A 25,052-nucleotide genomic window follows, 5' to 3' on the forward strand; every position below is an offset into this window, starting at 1 on the left:
ATAATTCTCCCTTTTGAATGTCCCTTTAAATTCCCACCCCCCCATTTCTTTCTTTGAAAAATCCCTTTAAAATTTTCCCTTTATAATATCCCTCATTTACTTCCTCCCATCCTCTGTGATTTTCTTTCCTTTGTCAATTTTTTATACAGTTACCCTCCCACTGCACGTGCACCTCGAGATGTTCCATGCCGCCATATTCATCTCAAGCTGGATCATCACGCCCCACGAGCTATAGACCCACCCTCGTTACACATGCAATGCTACATTGAGCTGTTTAAGTCCATGATTAAGCGCTTATTTTATTTTAACCCCACTAACAAGGGAGGGGTGTTTATGACACCTGTCTTCCTAATCAAAGTTAAGTTGGTTCTTACCATGTTTTCTTGTTGGATGGTGGCAGGTGGGCAGACTCCCCTTGTCAATAAAAGTGATGCTTACCAGGACTTATCCAAGCTCAACTTCTATACAGTTTCCACAAAGTCATTTCTACAAAATGGCCCACTACTAGTTTCCTTTATAAATAGGGATTCATCGACTTGTACAAACTTTTCCGTTAATGCAATTAGTCCTATTCCATTGTCTAGCTTTGCTCTTTTGTCTTTTCACTATGCAAAGGGTGATGTAAAATCTCACACACACACACACACACACACACACGTGGCATGGTCTGTTTACACCACCCGTTCGACCAATGAGTCCCAGTTGAGCTTTTAGTACAGCTCATGGCAAACTGTTATGCATTCCTAACTGGCTTGGTAGCCTCGAACGGTGCTCAAGAACGAGGCAATCATGTCGCATGCGAAGCGCTTGAACATGGTTGTCACCTGTGCAGGCAGACTCGGATGGGGGGTTGCATTGGCCGGACACACGCACTTGTGTGCTCGGGGGCATGCTTGAGGATCATGGACGAGCAAGATTTCCCCGCCCACAGACCAGGCGAGCACAATGTGTAAGTGCCCTAAGAGGGAGTTCCTACGTCTATGAAGGTTGGCATATATGCCAACCCCCTCGCATATTGAAGCATAGGGGAGCAACCGTCCCTGTGCTCTCTTTTACGCTGGGCTGAGTTCGTGGAACATCAGCGATTCAAAAGGTATATTGGACGTTTCAAACCCGGGTGACATTTCAAACCTCCATTTTTCCAGAAAAAGGCGTTAGCACATTACTCTGAAACCTAAAAGAGGCGTCAGTCCCGTATTGCTCGGGTGGAGAGGAAAAAAGTCCGTGTCCGTTGGAGCACCTAGAATGCTGCGGAATTCTTGGGGCTAGACATGGAAACAACTCAAACCGTGGCATAAACTAGCATGTTCTAGCATATTTACCTTCGTGGGAACTCACTCGAAGCATGGGGAGGTCCACGGGGGGCCAAGGCAGGTAGTCAACGGTCAAAAGGAAATTCGAGTGGGTGGGGACGTGGCGAAGGTCAGGGTCAAAGTTTGACTTTACATAGAGTAAGCGTATGAATAGGGTGGCGGTGGTTAGAAGGGCAACGGCTGCGCAGCTGCAAAGAGAACAAGTGTATTTTCAGCTCATCAAGATCTTCCACTTCTGTTTTGCTTCTCTAAGCTCAAGCTCTGCTTGCCATGGCCGACTCCTCAGGATCTTCCCCCCCTCTTCAGCTCTCCCCTGCCTTCGAGGACAGGCTCGGTATCCTCGTCGAACGCTCCCTTGGCGATGCCCGCATCTCCGAGCTCGGCATCCGCTCTTGGCCTAAGTACCTTTCTTGTTTCCCCTCCAGATCTTCCTGCTCTTCCTTATTCTGTTTTGTATACATTGCCCACGTTGATCGTGCCTGCAGTGTCACCGTTTCTCTCTCTTTCTTTGTTGGATCTGGCTGTTCTCTCTACGCATGCTCATCAAAGGCACCATTTCTATCCTTTTTCCCCAATGGGTTTTTGCAGCACGGCAATTTTCTTTGTGGGTAACCACAGTAGAAATGATAGTGAAAACCTTTAGTTCCAAGGTTAGCTGGGGGATTTAGTTTAACAGTTTATTGAGGCTTCTGCGGTCTTTTATTCAAGCTTTGTGCTTTCCACACTCGAGTGTAATCATTACCTCTTTCAGCATGTGCTGACCTAAGCTTTCGAAAGTTGACCACACGTCACTGTAGAGCGGCTACCTGGAAAAAGTTTGTATTACCTCCTGCTAGTTTGCCATCTATTATTCGCTTGCCAGCTCAGCCACAACCTTCCGCTGGATCTCAAACGTTGCCTCTCGTATTTAAGGACTCTGGCCTTGTCATCCTGGGGAAATAGTTCTATTTTCCTTGGCGCCTTTCACCATGGGCAGGCATGGTGACAAATGGTACATTGTTGAGAGTCTTGGTTTTAAGCTCCTTGAAAGAGAGCCCGTAACTTATAATCCTGCACCATTTGGATCGATGGACAACTTTGCCTGACACTACTTACGAGTATCGTCTCGCAATTTTGCCTCTCTTTTACTATAGGCATCTCCCTATCAAATGGCCAATTGCTAGGAATCTTATTTCCATCGTTTTTTTCACTTTTCATCAACAATTTTGATCAATACTTTACCCCTTTATGTAAGCCGGGGTGGCTCCCAAACTGTGGGTGTCAATTTCATGTGTTTCTGTATAGAAGAAACCGCAAAGGCCTATAACCTCGATTGATTATTTGTTCTCCAACCATTTTATTCTTTTCCAGATGGGGTTTTATAGCACTCAAACTTTCTGTGTGTGCAACCACAGTAGAATTGATATTGAAAACTTTAGAGAAATTCAATGTCAATTCCCCTAGGTTAATTATACTCATCTCGCATAAGCACTACGGACGTTATGGCTTCTCTTCCCCTCGCACCTTCTCAGGGTGGCGGGAGGGATCCGGATTGGAAACATCAATCAACTCCTTTCATTTACACTTTCAAGACCGATTACATTTCCAAGTACTTCAAGCCCGGTCTAAATCTATGGGTCGATGCCGGAGTGGCTAAGGTCTAAATTATGGATCGATGCCGGGGTGGCTAATGAGGACGGACTGTAAATCCGCTGGCAACGCCTACACTGGTACGAATCCAGCTCGTATTGTCAAATTCAAAATGAATTCGTCCACGGAATCATTCGGACGATGTAAGTTTCTTGTAGGGGTATTGGCTAGTCACAGGTAAACGATTCAGACGGTCTGGAGTAACTGCAAAACCTTGACAAGTACTACTTGCTCGTTGGCTATAATCTTGGAATCTAGTTACTGTGGGAAACATGTGATAGATAATCGTGGGGGCGCTGACATTGATGTAAACTATGAGGGGAATATCTCACTTTGGCGATGGTAGTCGAAATGAAGCTGTCAGCAACGGGTTTCCCGGAGCAACGGGCAGAAGAGATTTCCAGCCGAGATCTAGTAATTGGTCTATTCGGACTCTAGGTAATGTCCATCTTGTTGCAATAGAAATGAATAGGAATAGATAAGACTTGGCTGATGTAGTAATGACACCTGTTACTGCATCGAATACATCAAAGGATTCACTGCTGAGATTCCGAAGGGGGGAAATTTGCCCGAATTCTTGAAGAAATGGAATTGGTGAATCCCATCCACCCAACAGTTTGTTGTGTATTGAGGCTTCTGCTGTCTTTTATTCAAGTGTTGTGCTTTTGCTGAGTATCTGCAAGACCTAAGCTTACGACATGCCATTGTAGAGTGACTATCTGAAAAAAGTGTATCTTTTCCCTTCTCCTGGTTTGCCATCTATCATTCGCTTGCCAGCTCAGCTACAACCTTTCTCTGAATTTCTAACGTTGCCTCTCTCATTTCTTTTGGGAACCTTGATCCTCCTTACCTATGAAGTGAGAATCTTGTGGCTGCTCCAAAACTCTTCACTAACTAAACTGCTCTCTGTGTTGTGTTTTTAGAGGATGACTTTGGGCACGTTCTTGGATTCATCTATATATATTTTTACTTGATTGTATATTGTCATCTTCCTATTAAATGTCTAGTTGCTAGGAATCTTTGTTCCATTGCTTTGGGCACCCTTTCAGTAACATTTTTGATCAATATTTCACCCTCTTTTTAACCTTTGTTGCTCCCAATTATGGGTGTCACTTTCTCGTCATTTTGCTCCTATACAAGAAACTCCAGTGGCCTAAAACCTAGATTGATTATTTGTTCTCCTTCTCAAAGCACCCTTGCATGTAGCCAGTGGTTTATGTCATCTTGTTTTGCCCTTTTTTTGGTGAAAAATTTGTGCATCAATTTTCTGTGATAGCATTGAAGAGTCTATTTAATTGTTCTTGTTGTGTCCTTAGAAATTCATTTTTTTGGTTCTCTTCCCGTCTACCCTAGAGATTCCAAAAGCTTTCAAAACCCAATAGCATCTAATGCTTGGGTACTGATGAGAACATAAGCATAGCTTTGCTTACTAAGTTATTTTTATTGTTCTTTTTTACTTTCTATTTCTATTTTTATTTATGTCATTTATCACCGTCGCCTCCTCTGAAGCACGCCCATAGATGAAAGGGGGACTAAGGGCTGTTTCTTACTTGACCATGAGATGGCCCTTGATGCAATCCCAAAACAATAGCCCGTGGTCTGGCTGCCCATCATGGATGGCCGATATTCGAGATGGATGTAAAATTAGCATCCTTGAATGGGATCCTGGAGGAGGAGGTATACGTGGAATGGCCATTGGGCTTTCACGTTCCAGGTTTTGCTTCCAAGATATGTAGATTGAAGAAGGCATTGTACGGGCTGAAACAGGCCTTGAGAGCGTGGTACCAACGAATCGATGAATTCTTCTTGAAGATTGGGTTGGCTTCCTTCTCTCTTTTCAGAGAGGGGGAAGAGGCTGGTATTGACCCAGACTCAGAATTATGGTCCTTGTCCCCCCTCATCATCGATGGAGAAGAGTACGTATTGCTTGCCCTCCAAGAGGCCTCGTGTGATTGACTGATGTCCATCCTATTGGAAAGGTTAACTCCCCATCTGTAAGCCCCCATATGAGGAGAGCATGGGGGGGGGGGAGTGACAGTTAGTCATTTGTGGTGTGCTCTCTTGCTGTGCTCTCATCTCCACTCTTCTCCTCTTCTTCTTCATATTTATTCACTTTGTTCTTCCATGCTTCGAGCTCATTTGCATTCATAGGCATAGTGATCTTCCCCATCTTTCAGATCAACCCTTGTCGTGATCTTCCATAATTTTCGAGCCACTAGATGGCTCCGGATCTTCACTTTCCTGATGAGATAGTAGAAGAGGAGGACGGGAGAGCAGTGGAGGATGCCATATCCTACTGCAATACATACTGCAATTTGGCAAATAAACTTGGTGTAGTGTGAACCTGAGTTGAATCAGGGTCGCCTTGTGTGGAGGGACTCCTTCCTTTGATGTAAAAAACCTAGGGCTGGAAACCTTGTTTGATACCATGTTGGAAATGGAGGAAAGAATCATTCAATCCTCACTCATGCTGTGGATAACCTTTAGCTCCAAGTAACCTCTCTCAGACAAACACAGCACAAAGAATAGAAAAGGGAAAGGACAGAACTCAATCCACCAATAAGTCGATAAGACAGGCTCGATGGTAAGCACTACAAAGCATCCAGCAAGGGCTGGGACCTCGACTGAGTCCTCTCTTGCGAACTGCGATTCTCCTCCTTTATTTGGGCTGCCTGAGGTGAAGGCTTCAGCAGACAACTGGATGACAAGAGTGGGGAGGGTAGGGGGGTTAATATAGGGGCTGGCTGCCCCCTGTGGTAAACCAACCAGCAGGTTGTTTTGCCCAACTGGGCCGAACTGACCTGCTGGTTGGCTGGCCTGCAAGCCTTTTTGGCTGGGCCAACCCCCCTTGGGCAGGCCTATATATAGGGCCTCCCATAGGGTTGGTCCTTTGCTGCTCTGCTGCGCAACTGGCAGTTCACACAGCCCCCCAACACACCCTCCCCCTCACAGTCTAATTCCCCCCTTGCCCTCCTCATATGGGGGCTCACAGGTGGGAACATTCAACTCCAACACAAAGGAGCAACATTACTACAAGGTTGGATGCTAAGGAAACTAATCATTTTGTGCATCCTTGCAACAAATTAAGGATATTTGTAGCAGGAGGTTTGAGCTGTGATAGCCATTTTGGATCGGCTTCAGCCTTCTCAAAACAAGCTGCAGGAAACCATCCTCTTGTCGGCTTCTTGTCTTGGAGTCCAAACAATACAAAACTATGCAAAGGTTGTAAATAGCTACTCGTTCATTTACTAGGCTGTCCTCGATCTTTTCCCTGTAACTTTCACAATATTCTTGTATAATCAGGGCACTCGTAATGCTCTGTAGTTTTTGGATGGCTATTGAGAAGATTTACATAAGGAATTAGCTCAACGTTCAGAGGCATCCTTATGCAAGAAAATAGGATATCTGAAATTAAATCAATTTTTCTAAGAGAGATGGTCTTTAAAATGGAAAAATTGGGGGGGGGGGGGGGGCGGAGTGCATGGGCTGAGGGAGGGTTCCTTTTCAGTTGGGTTCGGATGGCTGTCAAAACAATTATATAGAGGAACAAGGTCAAGGTTCAGAGGCATCCTTTAGGTGGTTAGGGTGGATGAGTTTGGGAATGAGTTTAGGTGTTGTGTTTTTAGAGGATGAGTTTGGGAATGTTCCTGGATTCATCTAGGTATATCCTTTAGGTGGTTAGGGTGTCTTTTGTTCATTCTACTTTTCAGAAGAGGGTGGTTTTTTCTTTTGTGGGAGGGGAGGCGGGGGGGGTGTTCTTTTTTCAATTAGCATTGTATTTCTCAAATCTTTTGCTTTAAAATCTGTATGATAAGTCTCAAGGCATTGATTTAGTATGTCAATGCAGAAACAGCTCGTTCCTTATGTATTGCTCTTGAGATTAAGATACCATCACTCTAATCATGTATTCTTCTTCAGGTTGAATTAACATTATTTTTGATCATGTTTTCACAATTATTTGACTAATCTTAAGGCATGGATTGTCGTCTGTCAATGCAGGAAAAGATGTTCTGTTGTTTTATTAATAGTCTTGAGATTAAAATACTTTTCTTTTTTAGAAAGACATCTATGATCACATTGACTTCTGTTTAGATTTGCTTCACTTATTCTTTTTCAGTATGATATTCGAGACCTATCAAGTACCTATGCAGGTGAATGACCAATGCGTAATTTACCTTTAATCTGTTTGATAAACGAACATCATTGTTGGGATTGTATGCTTTGACCTCTCCTTTTATATTTTTGTGAGCTGTTGGACCTAAATAGTATTTTCCATTTTCCACACAGTGAGAATACAACCAGGGTTAAAAAAGAAGTGTTAAGTTCCATGTTCATTCTTTGTCGTGGTTTATTTTTTTTCTAAATCTGCGCTGTTATTTCCAGATGGGGCTGTCCTCCAAGTAAATTCCCTTTGAAATATGATGCTTCAGAGACATGTTACTTGGTGAAAGGGAAGGTGAAGGTCTACCCAGAGGGATCTTCTGAATACATAGAGCTTGGTGCAGGTGACTTGGCAGTGTTGCCAAAAGGAATGTGTTGCACATGGGATGTATCAGTAGCACTTGACAAACACTACAAATTTGATCACTAGTGGACCCATCTTCATGTACTTGTAAATTTGATATCCTATTATTTGCAAGGATTCCATCTTCAAGACTCAAAGACAACCGCATGGCTGCCCTTCCATTATAAGTTGTTGAAGGGTTAGTTCATTGCTGAGTTGTAAGGATTTTAGACTGAAAGGTATTCCATTTGTGTGTATACTTTCTTTGGCTGTGCATGCTGCCCGAATTTGAAGTAGAAATCAGCTGAGCGTGCGAGGCTTTGGCTCATTAGATTTCAGGAAATGGAGATGACTTTGTGCATCTACATGCATAGGTTCCTTCTTCAGACAGTCAGTTGTATATTGAAAGTAAATGTTTCTTCCACTTGTCACCCTATAAGAATCTCTCATCTCCTCTTTCTTACATGAAAATTTTGTCTAATCGTGTGCATGCATGTGGCACTGCGAGAGAGAGAGAGAGATGTGGAAAATGCAATATGATTGAGGGGCCAAGACGGGGTCCCCCCCTTATCCAGGCTCACTTTATTCTTGAAAATGGAGATACAAGACCAAGGTGCAATGCACCTTCCAAACTGATGAACTCAGTGAAAACCTAGGACCTAAGATACAAGACTCAAGAGCATATGTGCAAGGTAGACAACAAAAAGGAGGACTTCAAGCTCAAGTTTCAACTCTTGGCTTGCCCAATCTAGAAGGAAGAAGCCTGCAACAATCACCACTTACATCCAACATTAGAGACAAGCACTAGTTTCTAGAAAGATAGTAGAAACAATTAGAGCAGGCTAGTGGTGGGTAGTTTGCAGGGCAAATAAATTAAGGTTAGATCTGAGACAGGATGGGTATCATATGGGGACACTGCTGTGGATGAGGCTCACCAACGATATCATTACAATTATGGAGCGATACAGACGAGTGACAGGCAGTGTTGTTTTGGTTTGGTCAATATTATGAGGCTATATTGGTTTGTACGATTGGATATATTCTAAATTCTATTATGAGGCTATATTGATTTGTACGATTGGATATATTGATTTAGAACAAAAATTCTAAATTTGTACGATTGGATGTATATAATATTATGAGGCTATATTGAGAATGTATTAAATTTGAAGTTTGAATCAGAGTCGTTTGTGGGTCTGTATCGAGAGCATGCAATAACAAATTTCCAAGTAACCCACTACAGATCAAACAATATATATAACCAATGGACAACCTAGCCTTTATCACAAAAGGAGTTCAAACACACTGCCTTGCATACACATCTTTATGGCTCTAGCTGTTTAAGATTGTAGCTCGTAAGAACTGTCGATTGATCAACGATGTCTTGTTTTGAGAAAATTACCTCTCTGATAGATCCATGAGTTGCTTTGCATAGATAGGTTCGTTAATTATGTGTAGCAGAAATCTTGAAGCATATCAAAATGCAAATTTCACTTGAGATTAACCAAAATGATGTCCTCTCTCGTCATTACTTGGTGCAAGGAGAGACAAACACAGTCCTTTACCGTATGATACATGATTCATTATGGAGGGCTAGAATTGATGAAGCCTGCTCTATGTTAATGGCTTCCAAGTTCGGTTATGTCATAATGACGGATGGAGGTTGCTTGCTGTAGCCAATGCTTCTGCAGCGGAAGAACATGCCCAGAATCAAATAGTGCATACGTCAAATCTACACTAATTCCATATGGTTGCACCACAACAATTTGTACTCTTTTAAGAGTTGTCCGAATGTTACTAAAAGCAGCGTAGCCTTTCTAGATTCAATGATGAGCTTTTATGACCTGTGGGGCCTCGGGAATCCACAAGCCTTATATTTTTGTTGTCTCAAATTTTAAAACCATAAACAAGATAAAGCCTTCTACTTACCTCGACTGTTGGTTCCAAGGTTTGTTTCAACTCATCATCCCTATGGCACTATCCACAACCAAGTAGTAGAGCAAGAGATCTGTGTGGTTGCTCCACATAGAAACCCATCACAAAATGCAATTTAAGAAATCTTGGATCACTCTCTAGCAATCTCTATACACAAGCTCCAAATGACTTCTTATCTAAGTAACCCATTGGTAACAACAAACTCTCTTGATTTTGGTGCTCCCGTCTCCATCATAAAGGCTTCAATATGCTCACCCTCTTCTACTCCTAGCATCTTGCAATTGGGTCTCAAAGAAATCTACGTAACACCTCTCCACGTCAGTAACTCACGCTCCTCGAAGTGGTCATCAACGACCTTAGACAGAATTCAAGCAGCAAGCATTGATGTCCTTGGTAACAAGACTTACCCTTTTGTTTGCCAAGAAGGCTTTCACCCTTCAATCTCTCAATACTTGAGAAAGAAAAGACAAACACTGCGTCCAATACAAGCTATTGAAGTCTGCACGAATGCAAAGACGATATACATACCGTTGGATCTACTCATCCAGTAAGTGGCTTTGAAAACAAGTCAAGTTCCTCCCAGAGGCACCCACAACATCCACGTGTAACCGTACATGGTAAGCTTTAGTATCCCTATCTACTATGATTATGATCATGGAAGTCCCTCCAAAGACACTTTGCAAGTGGTGTCAGCCTTGCCTTTATGGTGAAGATATGGCCAACACAATTTGGGAGATCAAGGAAAGATGATCGTGCCCATGGAGAACCAATGGGTGACAATATTGTCGCAAGGTTGGTTGGAGGGATTCTTACTAGTTGAGATCAACTTGGATGAGCCACAGGGACCTCATTGTGGAAACCGAGGATGAAGACGCAGATGGTGCCAGTGGACGAGTTGAAAGAGTGAGGATCTTTGTTACTCGACAGGGTTTGGTCGGTTCTCGTATCTTCTAAGAGGACCACTAGATGGACTTGTGGGTTCTTGGTTATGCCTGGTTATTCTAAAGACTTTAGAGATTCATGACTTGGAGGAGAGAGAGTATTGGTGTTCCAGATTGGCTCTGGTTGTTTGTGAATTATTTGGAGAAGTACCATACATGACTAGATGATGAAGACATCCCCGACTGGATGTGAGAGCTTGTACGAAGGAGCTGATGGAATGGTTCTTTGACCAAGTGTGTATCCGACCACAGTGTGCTATTGAGAGGTGTTGAAGTATAGTCAATGTCCCACTTATAAGCCTCCAATTAAGAGCTAAGAGGCTTGATACTTGCATTATGTTGCAGGTAAATGCATTTGTAGGGGGATGGACTGAGGTTGCCATGTGGGCAGCAAGATGCATACATATGCGAGTGAGTGCTCGTGATATAATCTAAGACTAACTATGGAAGACCTAGGGCTCCCAAATCTTCATTATTGTTAGGGATGGCTTGTGTGCTGATGTAGTAGTGCTTCAGTTGGCTCCCATTTATTGTTGTGTTGAATTAGACTCCATCCAATGTCTCCAATAGCACAGATCCAATGGGGTTCTTCGTTTTGACTCTATAAGGTCCTTGACCTAGATATTTCAGTTTGCCCTTGTGAACTTTGGCATTGTAGAGCAAAACTAGGTCACCTTCCTTGATCTCTTTATCTTTAAGGTTCCTGTCAAGCCATGCCTTCCTTCTTCATTTTTTTGCTTTCATGGCATGGTAGGCCGCTTTTCTAGCTAATAGAGTCTTTCTTTGAGGGACTCATGGTCACCCATGCATTCTTGCGCTGCTATATGCTTAAGCTTGGTATGACAAATTGTAGTGGGACCACTACTTCAAGGCCGTACACGAATTGAAAGGGTGTAAATCCTGTACTAACCTTTAATGTGGTTTGATGTGCCCATAAGGATGCATTTATCTTTTTGCCTATTCAGATCTCTTGGGCTCCATTATTTTGGTGGGGACACTGCATATTATCTTGTTGGTCGCCTCTGCTTGTCCATTGCCTTGGGGATAGTAAGGTGTGTTTTTCTGTGGATCACCATAAAGCTAGACAAAAGTTCTTGGATTACTTCATTGACAAAATGTGTTCCTCTATCTGACACAATTTCAATGGGGCATCCAAATCGTGTAATGACACTTTCATACAAGAACTTTGCTATGCTTCTGGCATCCGCTTTTCTTATTGCTGTAGCTTCAGCCCACTTTGTGAAGTACTCGATGGTCACAATGATGTAGCGTGCTTGTGTTCCCTTTGCGATTGGATATATGGGTCCCACGAAGTCGATCCCCCATTTTTCAAATGGTTGTTGAAGTGGTAGTTGTTAGGGGGTTGAAATCCTTGTGTTGGGGTTTGATGTTTCTTTAACATATGTCACATCTTTTGGTATAGTCATAAGCATCTGTCCAAAGGGTTGGCCACCAATATCCTCCTAAGAGGATTCTCTTGATGTTGTTTCCCTTGCAAAGTGTCCTTTGAAATTCCTTCATGCGCTTCATGGATGATGAGTGGGATTTCATGTGACATGATGAATCTATGCAAGATGTGATTTTTTCACATTTTATAGAGTTGGCCGGCTATGAGTTGATATGGTGCATATTTGATTATGAGTTTTCTGTCTTCAACTGGTCGCAATTCTAGCGGGGGTCTTCCTGTAATTAAGTATCCAATCATCAATAATATATGAACACCAATATGGAACATCTCTTTGAAATAGTGTAGCATCATAACCCCATGTATCACAGAATGTGCCCATATCTTAGTAGATTCCACCTTTCATGAATTGCAAAAACTGAATAACACCATAAAGAAAATAAAATTAAGGTTTGGCTAGTCAAGGCCATCATACATCCTCATGAATCATACTAGCACCAAGTGATCACACTTTACTATCCAAGAAGTTATATCAAAATCGATGCCATGGTGGAAAGCATAGCATCCTTCTGAAACTATAACACCTCTAAAATGAGCATGTAGCCCATGCCAAAAGGTGCCAATCACAATATAATATCGGATTCAATGACCTCTACTAACAAGTGACCTCTACAACGTCGAGGCCTTTTTGACATCAAGCAAACCTTTCCCTTGCACATGAAGTCTCTATGCACCATAGCATCCATGGAAAATGCTATAAAATTTGCCATCTGCTCACCCAAATATAACCGAGATGCCGCAAAGTAATGGCAAGCCAATGAAATCCTATTGTAACTAGAGCATAGAATGTCCAATCAAGAAGCCATCAAGTACAAGTATGAAGCTCTTGACACATTGCATGCTTTCACATCAAAAACCACATCACTAGCATTAGCAAAGTGTCGCTATATCCAGCATTCGCTAAATTTGGCTACACCTCTAACAAGCATGAATCTAATAGTATCTCCACCACATGACATCAATCAAGGTGCTATAAAAATCAACTCATGTGTCATGGGGATCTTACACAAACACCGATGGAGTACTCCTCTAAGCTACTCTAAATTGAGAGAAATGGATGCAAATGCCATCCACTATTGTCACTCTAGTGACTCCCAGCTTGTTGTGTTTGTGAATCCAAAACGAGAATAAGAGAGAGGGGAGAGGAAAGTGGAAAGGGGGAGGAGGAGAATATGTTGGAGCATTGTCAAGGAAGATCATTCCTTGTGTGCACGTGTGAAATTATCCCGTTTGTAGTGCTTCATAGGTCTTCACTGGATCCTTTGTTGAGAAATAGTTGCTAAAGGATGGAGATTCACTATAATTGGCACTGCTTGGCATGAGTGATTGCAATGGCTAGACATTGGGTGGATGGACTATAGCTGAGTACTTATGACCTTTCAAAGAAAGAGGAAGAAAGAGAAAAATCTACGGTGTAAGTTAGTAGGAAGAAGGTGTTAGCAAGGGTTGATGTAAAATTCTAATGGTGTTATTGTTAGTAGAGTCAGTATAGTGCATTCTCATGCTCCTCCTTAAGTCCCATATTTTATTTGAGTGGGAATTTTATTGGATTCTCATCAGAATATGTCTTTGAGATGCCATGTTGTAAGTCCAAAGTTTGGCACTGAAGAGCCAATCGTTTGTGGCAATTGCTGGTATGTTACATTATTGGTGTGTTTCGAAACATGAACAGAATGCAGTGCTAATAGAAGCACATCAAGGGGTATTTGGTGGTCATTTTGCAGGAGAGATTACAATGAAGAAGGTCTTCCAAGCAAGCTTGTGGTGGCCAAGATGCACATGAATTCGCAAAGTAGTAAATACTGACAGGATGCCTTTGAACATCTAGTAAATACTGACAGGATGCCTTTGAACATCCAGTAAATACAGACAAGATGCCTTTGAACATCCAGTAAATACTGACAGGATGCCTTTGAACATCCAGTAAATACAGACAAGATGCCTTTGAACCCAATTCTTCTATTGGAGCCTTTTCAAAAGTGGGACTTGGATTTTTTGGGACCGTTTCACCTAGTAGCCCAGTAGACGGGATCGTCATGGGTCTACATGGAATTGGGTTACCAACACCAGTTAATGGATTTCACATGAAGCCATTTAAATGAATATGTGAACCATCAGCTTACAGTCCAAGGATCCAAAATTAAAAATCCTAGTTGGGGCATTATCCGGGTATAATACACAGAATGTAGTGGCCTATATTTAGTGGAGTGACAGTTTGCACGTGTGGGTCAAATTGAAGGGATGGCTTAAATATCACACGATTGACTCCCTGTATTAGTTCACCATCATCTCAGTACTATAAATCGGTGGAGACATGTGTACAATCGACTTCACGGATTCAAACTCAACATGCAAGGCCTCCTATGCACAAATAGACCATTGCCTATAGTAGACACCGCAAATGCCACTTTGCAAGCCCAAGCTGACTCAGATTCTTAGACGCAGTCATCAAAAAGTATGGGAAAAAGAAAGGTGTATTTTAGAACATTTAGAACATTGCATTCCAAATCCCAGAAGCTAGAGGAGCAAGTAGTAGAGTTGGACTTGAAGCGGGCAAAGCAAGTTAGTATGCTGTCATCAAATCGTCTCTATTTATGGATTTTAAATTTTATCTAGATGATGATGTATCAAAAAATTTAGTCTGGTTAAAGAAAATTGAGCTAGAGGGCTACCACAATTGCCATTGGTGGAATTGGTACATCAATATGCAGCCTAATAAGTAGTTTTCTCACAAGAATTGGGGGGTTATGTAGCACCAGGAGTTTGAGTGACTGAGTGGGTGGTGTCCCAAGTATTCAACTTACCATGGTATCTAGAGGCACCTACAAAGTCAAAATTTAAATGCACTTCATAGCATATGGTTGCAGAATCTGAAATGCCCCAGACAACCAAATTCTATTAAATGATTAAACGTTGCAGAAACACAGTGAGACAGAAGCAATTTTTATGGTTTTTGGAGTGCATGATGTTTCTTACTAACTACTACATGTCAAAATCCAATTACGAGCCAATTACTCACTTGTTCTTTCAGCAGAAAGTGGATGTAAATACAACTAGGTGGGTGCATGCTAGAATAATGGGCAGTTTTGGATAAGAAAAAATGTAGAAGTGTTGCACAGTCAAAGCTCAGACAAATGCTGGCTAGACTTTTTGAGTATGTAGATATAGTAACACGGTCGTTAACGACCTTTAAAGGAAGCAAATAATGCAACCAAATAAAAAAGAATACTACTCATAGAACAGGAAAGGGCCATGTTGAAAGAAATTGGATAGACAGATAGGGACATTGATGAGTCCTACAAGAGGGTTAAAATTGTTGAAGATGTGTTTCCATCTCCACCCCAGAGTTAGTACCCTACAAGAAGATTAATGCCATTGAGATTCAAAGAACGGAATGCCAAATCAAAAACCAAGGAGGATAAGGAGATGGAAATCCCAGAGTCACCGACCAAAGAGAAGGACGCGTTATTCTTAGAGCAAGGGAATGACAAAGAGAATGCCAACCCAATTGAAGAGAAACCTATGGGAATAATGGGACAAGAGCAGACAATGAAGTGCCAACATTTTATCTCAATCCCATCACCAAGAAGAGAAGAAGTGCAGCATCAATCAATTCCAATTTTGAATCTTCATAAGGTGAATTTTCAGAGTATGCCTTTAGCATCAGGGGAAACTCAAGCAATTTCTAAGCAACAGGTGGATTGGGCAATAAGTCAAATTGTATCTTTTGTTAATGTTTTGACCACATTTCTCATCAGCAAAGTTTAAAATCTCAGCATGAGTAGATGTTGCTAGAAGAATTAGAAACAAAAAGAGGGATGCCTATAAGAGCTATAGGGAAGGTCATAAGAAGTTTACATAGCATATGCATATTAAGGGGACAAGATTGCAGACTTAGATTAAACAACTCATAGAGGAAAAGCAGGGTCGACTTGAGAGAAGAATCAATTGCTACATAAACACAAGGAAGCCTAGGATCTAGGGTTCCAACTCCCTTTAGTAAGAAAACCTATCAAAATGTTGAGTATGAGATGAATTTAACAATATGCCATGCGTAGAAATTATTTAAGTTAATATGGTTGTGTTCTATACTAAAAGATCTTCAAATATGTCTTTACATCTTGAAATTTTGGTAACAAATGAAAAAGTTACATTAATTTGAAAGGAGATGGGTTTTCATATTTTAGTGTACCCTCATCCAAAAGAACCCCCCCCTTGGGCCTCACATATTATGAAAAATATGTACAAATCTTAAAATCTTGCATATTTTTCAAGGTACATACCTTATATTTTGTGGGATGGGGCCATGAAATTTTCATATTTTTCCCTTGCATATGTAGAGTCTAAGGGTGTGGAGTTGGATGGGGGACAAGCAATGAGGTAATTAAGTTTCTATTTATTTCTTTCGTCTCAATACATATACTATCTTTACCTCAAATGATATGCTGCTTCATTTATAATTTTCTTTTATATGCCATACGTAGGTCAACTTCAAATGTTTCAGGTGGTGAGGAAAAGGGTAGCTAAAAATATGGTGATGAGGGAGCAATAGGCGGAGATGGCAATGATCAGCGAATACCTCCAATGTTGGAACACTTTGCATGTTCAAATGTAAGAATCATTTGTTGGAATGATTAGTGAATAATTTCAATGCTGGAATACTTTGATGAGGTTGAATGCTTTGTTTTAATACTTTGTTGGAATACTTTGTCTTCTATGTACTTTTTTGGAGTAGGGTGGTTACAAGGTAAGGGTGTCCACTTTTGGTCCACTTTGTGCCAAGGGTGACACCCTGGGCTTATAGAAAAACAAAAGATTCCCAAAGTCAAGCAACGGGCAGGCATACCCCTTTCTAGGTATCTGAACCAATCTAATGGTGATAAATGGTGTTCATTGGAGGTTTGGTGATCAGAATACCTTAGTCAAGGTATTTCTGATGCTGGCCATGTCAGTAATCTAATACCTCAATCAAGGTATTCAGAACATGACATGCTATTTGATTGTGGCATGCAAAGGTAGTAGCCTAGGTGTCACATACATCGATCAAGGTATGTAGAGGTGGAAAAAAAAACCTCGATTAATGTATATGTCATGTGGACCTCTTGTAGCCAATTGGAACATGGCAAGTGAGACAAATATACCTCGATCAAGGGATTTCACTAATGTGGAAAAATTGATCTCGATTGAGGACTTGAGATGGCAGTCAATGTGGGGGTCACTGTGTATAATCTCTATATATCACGTGTGTTCAAGCCCTATCTGTTGTAAAACCCCTTATCTATAAATTTACTATGAATAAAACACACCCTCTTTCTATTCAATCTATGAATATCCCCTTTATATGATACCCTTCTGTATGTGAAATGTGTGAGAGAAGGGGATTTAAAAAATATCTTCTTTTGAACCCACATCCTATGCTTACATATTTATAAGTGAACCCCCAAGACATATCTACAATCAATGTGTGGCTACTAATAATGAAAAAATGCCTAATAATTGTCAAATCCCATCATACTTTGAGATGCAGTTGTATGCCAAGTTTGTATTGGGACATAAGGTCGATTATTTTAATGTGCGGCCTAGTAGTGGAAGTGGTAGTGAGAGGATGCAAGACCAACAATGCAAAGGATCCATTGTACGTGGTGTTGGTGGGCTAGATGTTTGAGACAGCTTTGTTCCATCCTCTTCTATATAGGGCCCAGGGGGTAGGGTCTCACATCACATTGGGTGTGAGGTCACTTGTTGCTGAATCCATTCAGCATGTGCTTAAGCACTATGTCACGATCAAAGACTCCCATTGGCATGGTATGTATCTTTTCAAATGTTGTTTGTTTTTTTAAGTTATACATTGAAGTTTATAGTTCTTATTTATTTTGTTATTGTCATGTAGACATCTTCATCAATACCCTCTACTAGTGGCTCAGATGTGCCTCATGTTGTTAGCTCATCATTTGCAACCATTGCTCCTATTATGGTATGTGCCACTTATTCATTTTCTTATTTCTTTAGATGCATTAAGCTAGAATTTAGACTTATAGCATGTGCACATTATATATGCATAGGCACCATCACCTACTATGGATATGCATGAGTTGATGCCTACTAGTGCAAGATTAAGGGTAGAGTTGAGTGAAACACAAGTTCTCTTGCGTGATACTCAAACTTGTCTTGAGGAAACATAGGCTTGTGTGGATGAGGAGAGCATTAGGCATAGGATTGTAGAGCATAAGGCAAAGCACTTTTACATGTGGGTCCTTCATTTCAAGCAGCATGGTGGCAATATGGCAACATTATTGGAGCCGTACATATGCTTGTATCCACAGCTTGTGGCACAATTTTTGGGATGACCTAGGATTTCTACTACAACACCTGAGTTTGTTCACTAGACGTCCTGTACTTTGTGTACGATGGACTTTGATGGGATAGATTTCATGGGCTTGGGTGTGGGCATCTATAGAATACAATCACTATTAGGTTAAGATGCCCTTGTTGCTGATCAACCCCTATCAACCTCGTCACATATCAGGTTCTTAGTATCAATGCGTTGTACCTTGGAGATGTTGAGATGGACCACGATGATTACACTAGTATGTTCACAATGGTGTTCACGATGATTATACTATTATGTTCTGACATTTGGTATGATTACACTCGTATGATTACACATGGTATGTTGACAATGGTGTCCACAATGATTACACTAGTATGTTCTGACACGTGGTATGATTACCCGTAACACTCTTCAGCACTCACCCTAACCCAAATTAGCCTAAAATCTAATGCCTATTAGTGACTCTAACGTGACTTAGCCTCACCTACATTATTTTCCCTCACATATTTTCGAGCCTTGAAGACCTTACACATTTGGCTTCCAAATAGCAAGCACACTACTCCTTGGGATATTCCTCATAAAAAGTAAAAAAACCACCCAAGTTGTTAGTCCTCCTTACCGGCCATGGGCACATAAAAGAACTTTCCGACTCAACTTTACTATATTCCTATTTGTATTAGACCATAGAGGTTAATTAACCTATGCTTGTTGATTGATTTATTGGGGTCAACTAAATTATTTTAAGCTATGCCTAAGAAGAGTGCACATTTTTAATTAAGAGGGTAGGATTAGAACCCACAATCTTGTCTTTCCCACATGTGAGCCCTACTACTAAGCTATAGAGTGGAAGAGCATACAAATTGCTAACTTAAATATAATAAATGGTTCCTCTTACCCCTTCCCCTTTAGTACTTGCCTTGTTCTTTAAAGCCTCCTTAAAATGGTCCCCATTACCCCTCCCCCTTTAGTACTTGCCTTCTTTCTTAATGCCCCCTTCTTAAGTGGTCCCTCTTAATTGAAACTCCTCCCTTCCCTCTTTATCCCTTCGCCCTTTCCCTCTTCCTTTTTGCCCCTCTTCTCTTCCAACAACATGGGAATTTTCCATTTTTCAATGTATGGGGAACAAACACTAAAGCTGAGCGGAAAAAAAGTGTTGCGAAACCGTTTGTCTTATGGGACTACTTGAAAGCATACACAAGAACATGCTTCAGCTTTATTTAAATGACTGTAACTCTGTAATAAACACGCCAGATTGACGCATTGATCTAAGTACGACGTGCTATGATCACGTAGGTGGAACGGATACTTAGATATCTATAAGCGTAGGTTCACGGTCCATTCAAGTGTACATGAGTAGATACCTTGCAGCCGCAGACTGCAATTTTACTTAGATATCTATAAACGTAGGTTCAAGGTCCATTCAAGTGTACATGAGTAGATACCTTGTAGCTGCAGGCTGCAATCGTATTCGCTAAGTTGGTTGAGGTGCGGTTTCTCAGATGCAAGGGCTTGTGTTCATGCATGCACCCAGACGTGCTCGTCGGCTCACACCCAGTGGCACACATCCCCGTGCCCAGGTGAGATCCCGAGCACAGAGAAGGAGGGATGATTTGGATCCCAATGGCTTGTATCGAAGTGACAAATCGCCACTGCATCAATTGGGTGAGCCTGCTCAGTCCTATCTTGTATATATCGCTTTAGTTCTACAGACATGCCTGAAAACTTCAGTGGATCTGTTTCGCCTTTCATTTTACTACCAAGAGCCTCTATACGATCTTCAAAAGAACGCATAGTATTTGCAACAACCAGAGTTTCATCCAGGTCAAATACAAGAGCTAGACACCTTAGGTTGAGCATGGTCAGGCACAAGCTGTACAATCCTGGCATTATAAGGAAACCCCAGAAGCATGGCCACTGCTTTCTATTGCCATTCATGGCAACTAAATGAAGTTCACTCCCTTCTTCGAGATTAATTATAGCTGTCTGGAGCCAAAAAAAACACAAGATTTCAATATATAATTGAGACGCAGATTGATCACGCAGCAGAAAATAAACAGAGTGGAAGAAGAAGAGAGGGTGGGAAACAATGAAGGGTAGGGTACTGAATCACAAAAGTTAAAAAAATAAGTTACGAAGCTGGAACAGCCACCAAAACCTTGGGAAGACAAGATTGTAATTAAAAGTGTAAAATGCCCCACTTTGTTGACATCATCCACGACACATAGGCAAGTTCTGTTTGGGAGCATAGTATCCTAGACACGATCTTAACCTTTTGGAAGAGTCTAGATAGATTGCCTCATTCAGGGACTCGGAGTCTCAGTATTTCACAGAAAGAGAACCAGAGGGCTGATGTGCTAAAACTTGAAATGAAACAGTAGCATGTCATACATTGCTACAAACGACAAGCTATACCAATGCAATATTTTTAAATAAAGGACTTTCTTTCTAGAAATTGAAGATTTTCTCCCACTCCGTCTCAGCTATGATGACAAATAAGGAAATGAGCACTCCGTAGCAACGTAAGATGCCATTGAGAACCTACAGAAAACAGACGCAATATTAGACGTAAAGTTGGAAAGAACGGATTGCCCTGCACAATTCCCAAAGAAATTTTGGAGGCCAAAGATGCTTCAGCAAACATAAATTTTTCCCACTGTCAGAAATCTTCAACTATGATTTTGCAAGCTCTGATTCACACACCACATCCTACATTTCTCTCCACAAATTGCTTAGGAATTTGTATCCACTTAGAAAAGGAACGCTATATCTACTACATATAGAAACATATGAACAGTAGAATTCGGCCTTAGATTCATGTATATGCCTTGCAAGACCTGATGGCTGGATTTTCAAGCATACAGAACAGAGGCAGGCGTAGTTACTTCGAATAAGGTAGTCGTGGTTGTCTGGGCAGTGAGAAGAGTGAGACCCACAAGACCTGTCACCGCATGCATCACCATTAGTACTTGAGTCTTGCATTTCGAAACATTGCAGATTTCAGAGTCTAACGCACCACATTGCATTGGCCTAGAAGTCAATGATTCTCGAGAAACCTTGGATAGAGAGGAGGGTCCAAGATCTCTACCTTTCAAAAATGGGCTTGCCTCAGGTGAGGAGAGAAAGGATGCTGCCCGTAGCGCCCAATGCGAAGAAGAAGAACATGCCAGCCAGAAGCTTTGGGTGCAAGTCCTTAGCATAGGCTTTCACTGCCTACAAGGGAGATGCTCAGGGCATTAGTATCCTTGCTTGCAATCATTCAGCCATGGCAATTTCCATCCTAACAGATTTGCTAACTTACCACATCATCAAACAGGCAGATTTGCCAGCCCAGGTAAGATCCATAGCCTCCCATTGCGAATAGCACGACCGCCTGCACAAACGCAATCGCTTGAAATGCCAAAAAATGTTGAAGTGGAATTCAATATTCGAAGCGACAGGTCCAGCAACTTTTTTTACCATATTGCCAGGATGACCCCAATGCACCAGCCAATCCGGCAGGTTCGCACTTTTTCAAATGCTCAGGCCATGCTTGATTGGAGGTCATGAGATCTCAACGCGTGCCTGGAATTATTTCTTTGTATGGACAACGCACAGAAGCAAACAGTCCGCATTCTAATGACAACCCATCAGATTTGGGATAAACTCCGTCAAACATATGAGTATCTCATCCTTGGCTGCTCTACCGCTATATGTCTCCTGGCTGCTCTATCGCCATCCTGGCAACTTTTCATCACAACGCAATCCACTCAGGAGTCACGCCAACCTCACCGTTCCTCTACTGATACTTGCTATCCTGCAAGAAAACACTCCCCCATCCTTTCCTCTTATCTCAAGCCCTGTTGCACCCATATGGCCACATCCACACTCTCAAGAGATTCTTGTGCTACGGTCGCTATGCGGGGTCACAGCTTTGTCGTGAATGCTCACAACCAGCATACTTGGTTGCCTACGACTACCACCACTGCAACCACGAAGAGTTGTTCAATACAAGTGATAATACAGTCCTCGTACTCAATGTGCTTACAGGTGAAGTTAGGAGCACGTTGACACCAAAAACTGAAGGGTAGTTCCTCCATGGCCTCGTCGTTTCTCTATGCCCAACCCTTCGTCATCTCGTTCTTCCTTCAGAAGACCATCGCACTCACACAACTCTTCTAACTGATCCTCCAATTTGTCTCAACCCAATCGTAACTTTCGTGTCAGAAAATTATCGCCAAAAGACACGACATGGGAAAGCACACTTGTCTCTGACTCAGGAAAGTCCTAACGAAGATAATAATCAATCTATTAAAGACTCTTACCTTGCTTTTTGTGCAGTTGGCTGAGTACACAGTTTTCTGCTCCTGCTGGTAATTACGAAACTGGTAAGTGATGAAAAGCGACCTCCTCAGTGGGCTCCCCTTCAGTGCGCTATGGAACTGCTAGTGGGGGATGGAGATAGAAGTAAGCATGGCATTAGAGGAACGAGGAAGAAGAGAGTTCATCCAAACAAAAGAGTCTCCCTGCGCAAAGATTGGGCCATTGAGGGGCCAAATCATGAAGTGGAGGGGAAGGAGATGTGCTCCCCAAAGTAATCAATGGGCCATCCTTCTCAAGGCCATAGTGCCCTGGCATTCCTCCATAACTCCCATACTAGTCACTAGTCCCAAGTATAAAATGTCCTTCCCTAATATTTAAAACATATCCACATTTGATCTTTTCACATTAGATTCCCTCTAACATGAGTAAGTACATGCAATATCTTCAATCCTTTTTTATGTCTCTTGTGAGTCCTTCATCTCTCATCTCTCTAATCCAAGGAGTAATATTTACTAGAGCTCCATTCCTCCAATGGACATTAGAGCCCCATTCCTCCATAAAAATTAGATACGTCCTTCCACCATGCACACTAGTCATATGTCTCAAGTACATTGTACATGGTGGTCCTTCTAACCCATATTCCCATGCAATGGTGGTCCCAATACACAAAAGGCTAGTAGGCATTGATGGTGTGCAAGGGTCATCAAATATTTCCTCTCCATAATACACCTAATGCCACATCCCATCTCTATCCCAATAAAAATGTTAATGGGATGGGACAAATGGAACAAGTAAGGTGTGAATGCTCTTCGTTAGAGAGGAAAATGAAACAAATCAAGTGAACAATTCCCAATTCTTCCAAATACCCCCCATGCTCTTCTTGCCTCCATGTAGAGCCATTAAAGTGTGTAAAACTATATGTGCACCCATTGATCACAAGGATCCCCAAGGTTATAGTGTTTGTGTGTGTGTATTTATTTATTTATATATATACACACAAATATAACTCTCTAAAAATTACAAAAATACTTTTAATGATACTTATATATGGTAGGTTAATTATATATACTTATAAAGATATATCTTTAAATATGCATGCATGCATGTGTGTGTGTGTGTATTTATATTTATATCCTTATGTACACCTTAAATAGCACACTATGGCCGACTAAAGCGGTACCAAGTTAGGCTATATTTATTTATATATAAGATTATAAGAAAACAACCTTAATCTAATGGATAAATAACAGTACCTTTGTCTAATTTAAGACAATCAATCAGGGACACACACACACACACACATATATGCAAGCCGCAAGCTAAGCCAGAGACAAAGGAGAAAGCTCAAACATGAGTTGGCCCCTAAACTCAAGTGCCTGCTTATGGCCACTTGGCATACATTAGATAGAGGAATGTTTAAAGACAAAGTTAATACCCTTTGCGAATTGTACATCAATTTTGTGACTCAAACCTACTACAAACCTAGGAACAAAAACAACATGCGTTGTTAGCCAATATTGTAAGAGATTATGCAATATCCTTTGCCCATTGTGCATCAATTTTGTCAATGTAACCTACTACAAATACTATTCAACAAAAATGATGTGCATTAGCGTATTAGCAAAGGCTTCCTCGCCCATCATGTTGGGGACATTGTCGTTTGATTAAGCAATGACTGATGATCCAAAGGGTTCACAAGGGTGGCATTTCCATGAAGATTACAGATATAGAGATCAAGATAGAAAGGCTAATAAAAAGAAAAAGCACATGTCTTGATAGGACAAAATGATGCCCACGCAGGGCTAGATGGCTAATGTGGGTATGGGATTGGGTTGGGAACGTGGGTGGGCTAATATAGACATGGCAAAAGATAGGGTTTCTTAATTCTTCCTTTCTTCCACTGTCACCCTTTGCTCATTCATCAATGTGCATCCCTAAAGCCAGTTGGGAGAGAGAGGAGATTACAACATGTTATGTATCCCCATAGACATTGAATTATATTAGGACAATCTCTAGGGACATATCTTACCTTCCTTAGCAATCCACGAGGACATCTAGAGGTGCATGTAGCTAGGAGAGTCTTGCTCATATGGGACTTTAATGCCAAGACCAACGACATATGTGTGTGTGTGTGTGTGTGTGTGTGTGTTTGTGTGAAAATAGAAAGAGAGTATATCCCCCTATGCATTGATACATATATTTAAGTATTTGCATGTGGCATTTTAGTTTAGTTCAATTCTTCTTATTTCTTGTCATAAATCTGTAGAATCTTCCATTATACAAGATTGTGAGACTGGATAGATGGCTTAAGTGTACTCAATATATGAGAATGCTTGAAGGGTAGATTTATATTTAAAGCCTCTATTGACTAGCAAGTTCTTTGCATTGTGATAAATTTCTAAATATATAAATGTATAGAAGTAGATGATGTCACACACACACACACACACATAACTAAATACATGACTTATTGCATATTCACTACTCTAGCTCTATTCATTAGTTTAGTTAAAATTTTACCTACTTTTTGCAATCATAAACTGCGACTAAAGAAATACTTAAAATATCTAGCAAGACACCTTCTACCAGGCCATTATAGAAAATTTCATTCTTTAATTTTGTGTCATTTTATTCA

General features: G+C 41.3%; 1 protein-coding gene and 1 long non-coding RNA gene across 4 annotated transcripts; one reads left to right on the forward strand and one right to left on the reverse strand.

The window, feature by feature from the left end:
• The first annotated feature begins 1,488 nt into the window (after positions 1-1,488).
• LOC147901301 (uncharacterized) lies at positions 1,489-7,874 on the forward strand. The gene is made up of 2 exons (XM_087376043.1): positions 1,489-1,714; positions 7,326-7,874. Exons 1-2 carry the CDS (start codon positions 1,584-1,586, stop codon positions 7,531-7,533), a joined length of 339 nt encoding a protein of 112 aa, XP_087232169.1. The 5' UTR covers positions 1,489-1,583; the 3' UTR covers positions 7,534-7,874.
• A 13,335-nt stretch (positions 7,875-21,209) lies between these two features.
• On the reverse strand, positions 21,210-22,639 carry LOC147901302 (uncharacterized). Of its 3 annotated transcripts, none has more exons than XR_015541228.1 (3): positions 22,420-22,639; positions 21,417-21,488; positions 21,210-21,328 (listed from the first exon to the last, which is right to left on the reverse strand). It is a non-coding gene; the product is annotated as an uncharacterized LOC147901302 (long non-coding RNA). The 3 variants fall into 3 exon arrangements; XR_015541226.1 differs by lacking the exon at positions 22,420-22,639 and adding an exon at positions 21,887-22,147; XR_015541227.1 differs by lacking the exon at positions 22,420-22,639 and adding an exon at positions 21,575-22,147.
• Between the last annotated feature and the right edge of the window lie 2,413 nt (positions 22,640-25,052).

The sequence above is a fragment of the Dipteris shenzhenensis genome, chromosome 6 (genome assembly GCF_047967505.1).
Source record: "Dipteris shenzhenensis isolate YYH24624 ecotype China chromosome 6, Dip_SZ_1.0, whole genome shotgun sequence".
Lineage (NCBI taxonomy): Eukaryota > Viridiplantae > Streptophyta > Polypodiopsida > Gleicheniales > Dipteridaceae > Dipteris > Dipteris shenzhenensis.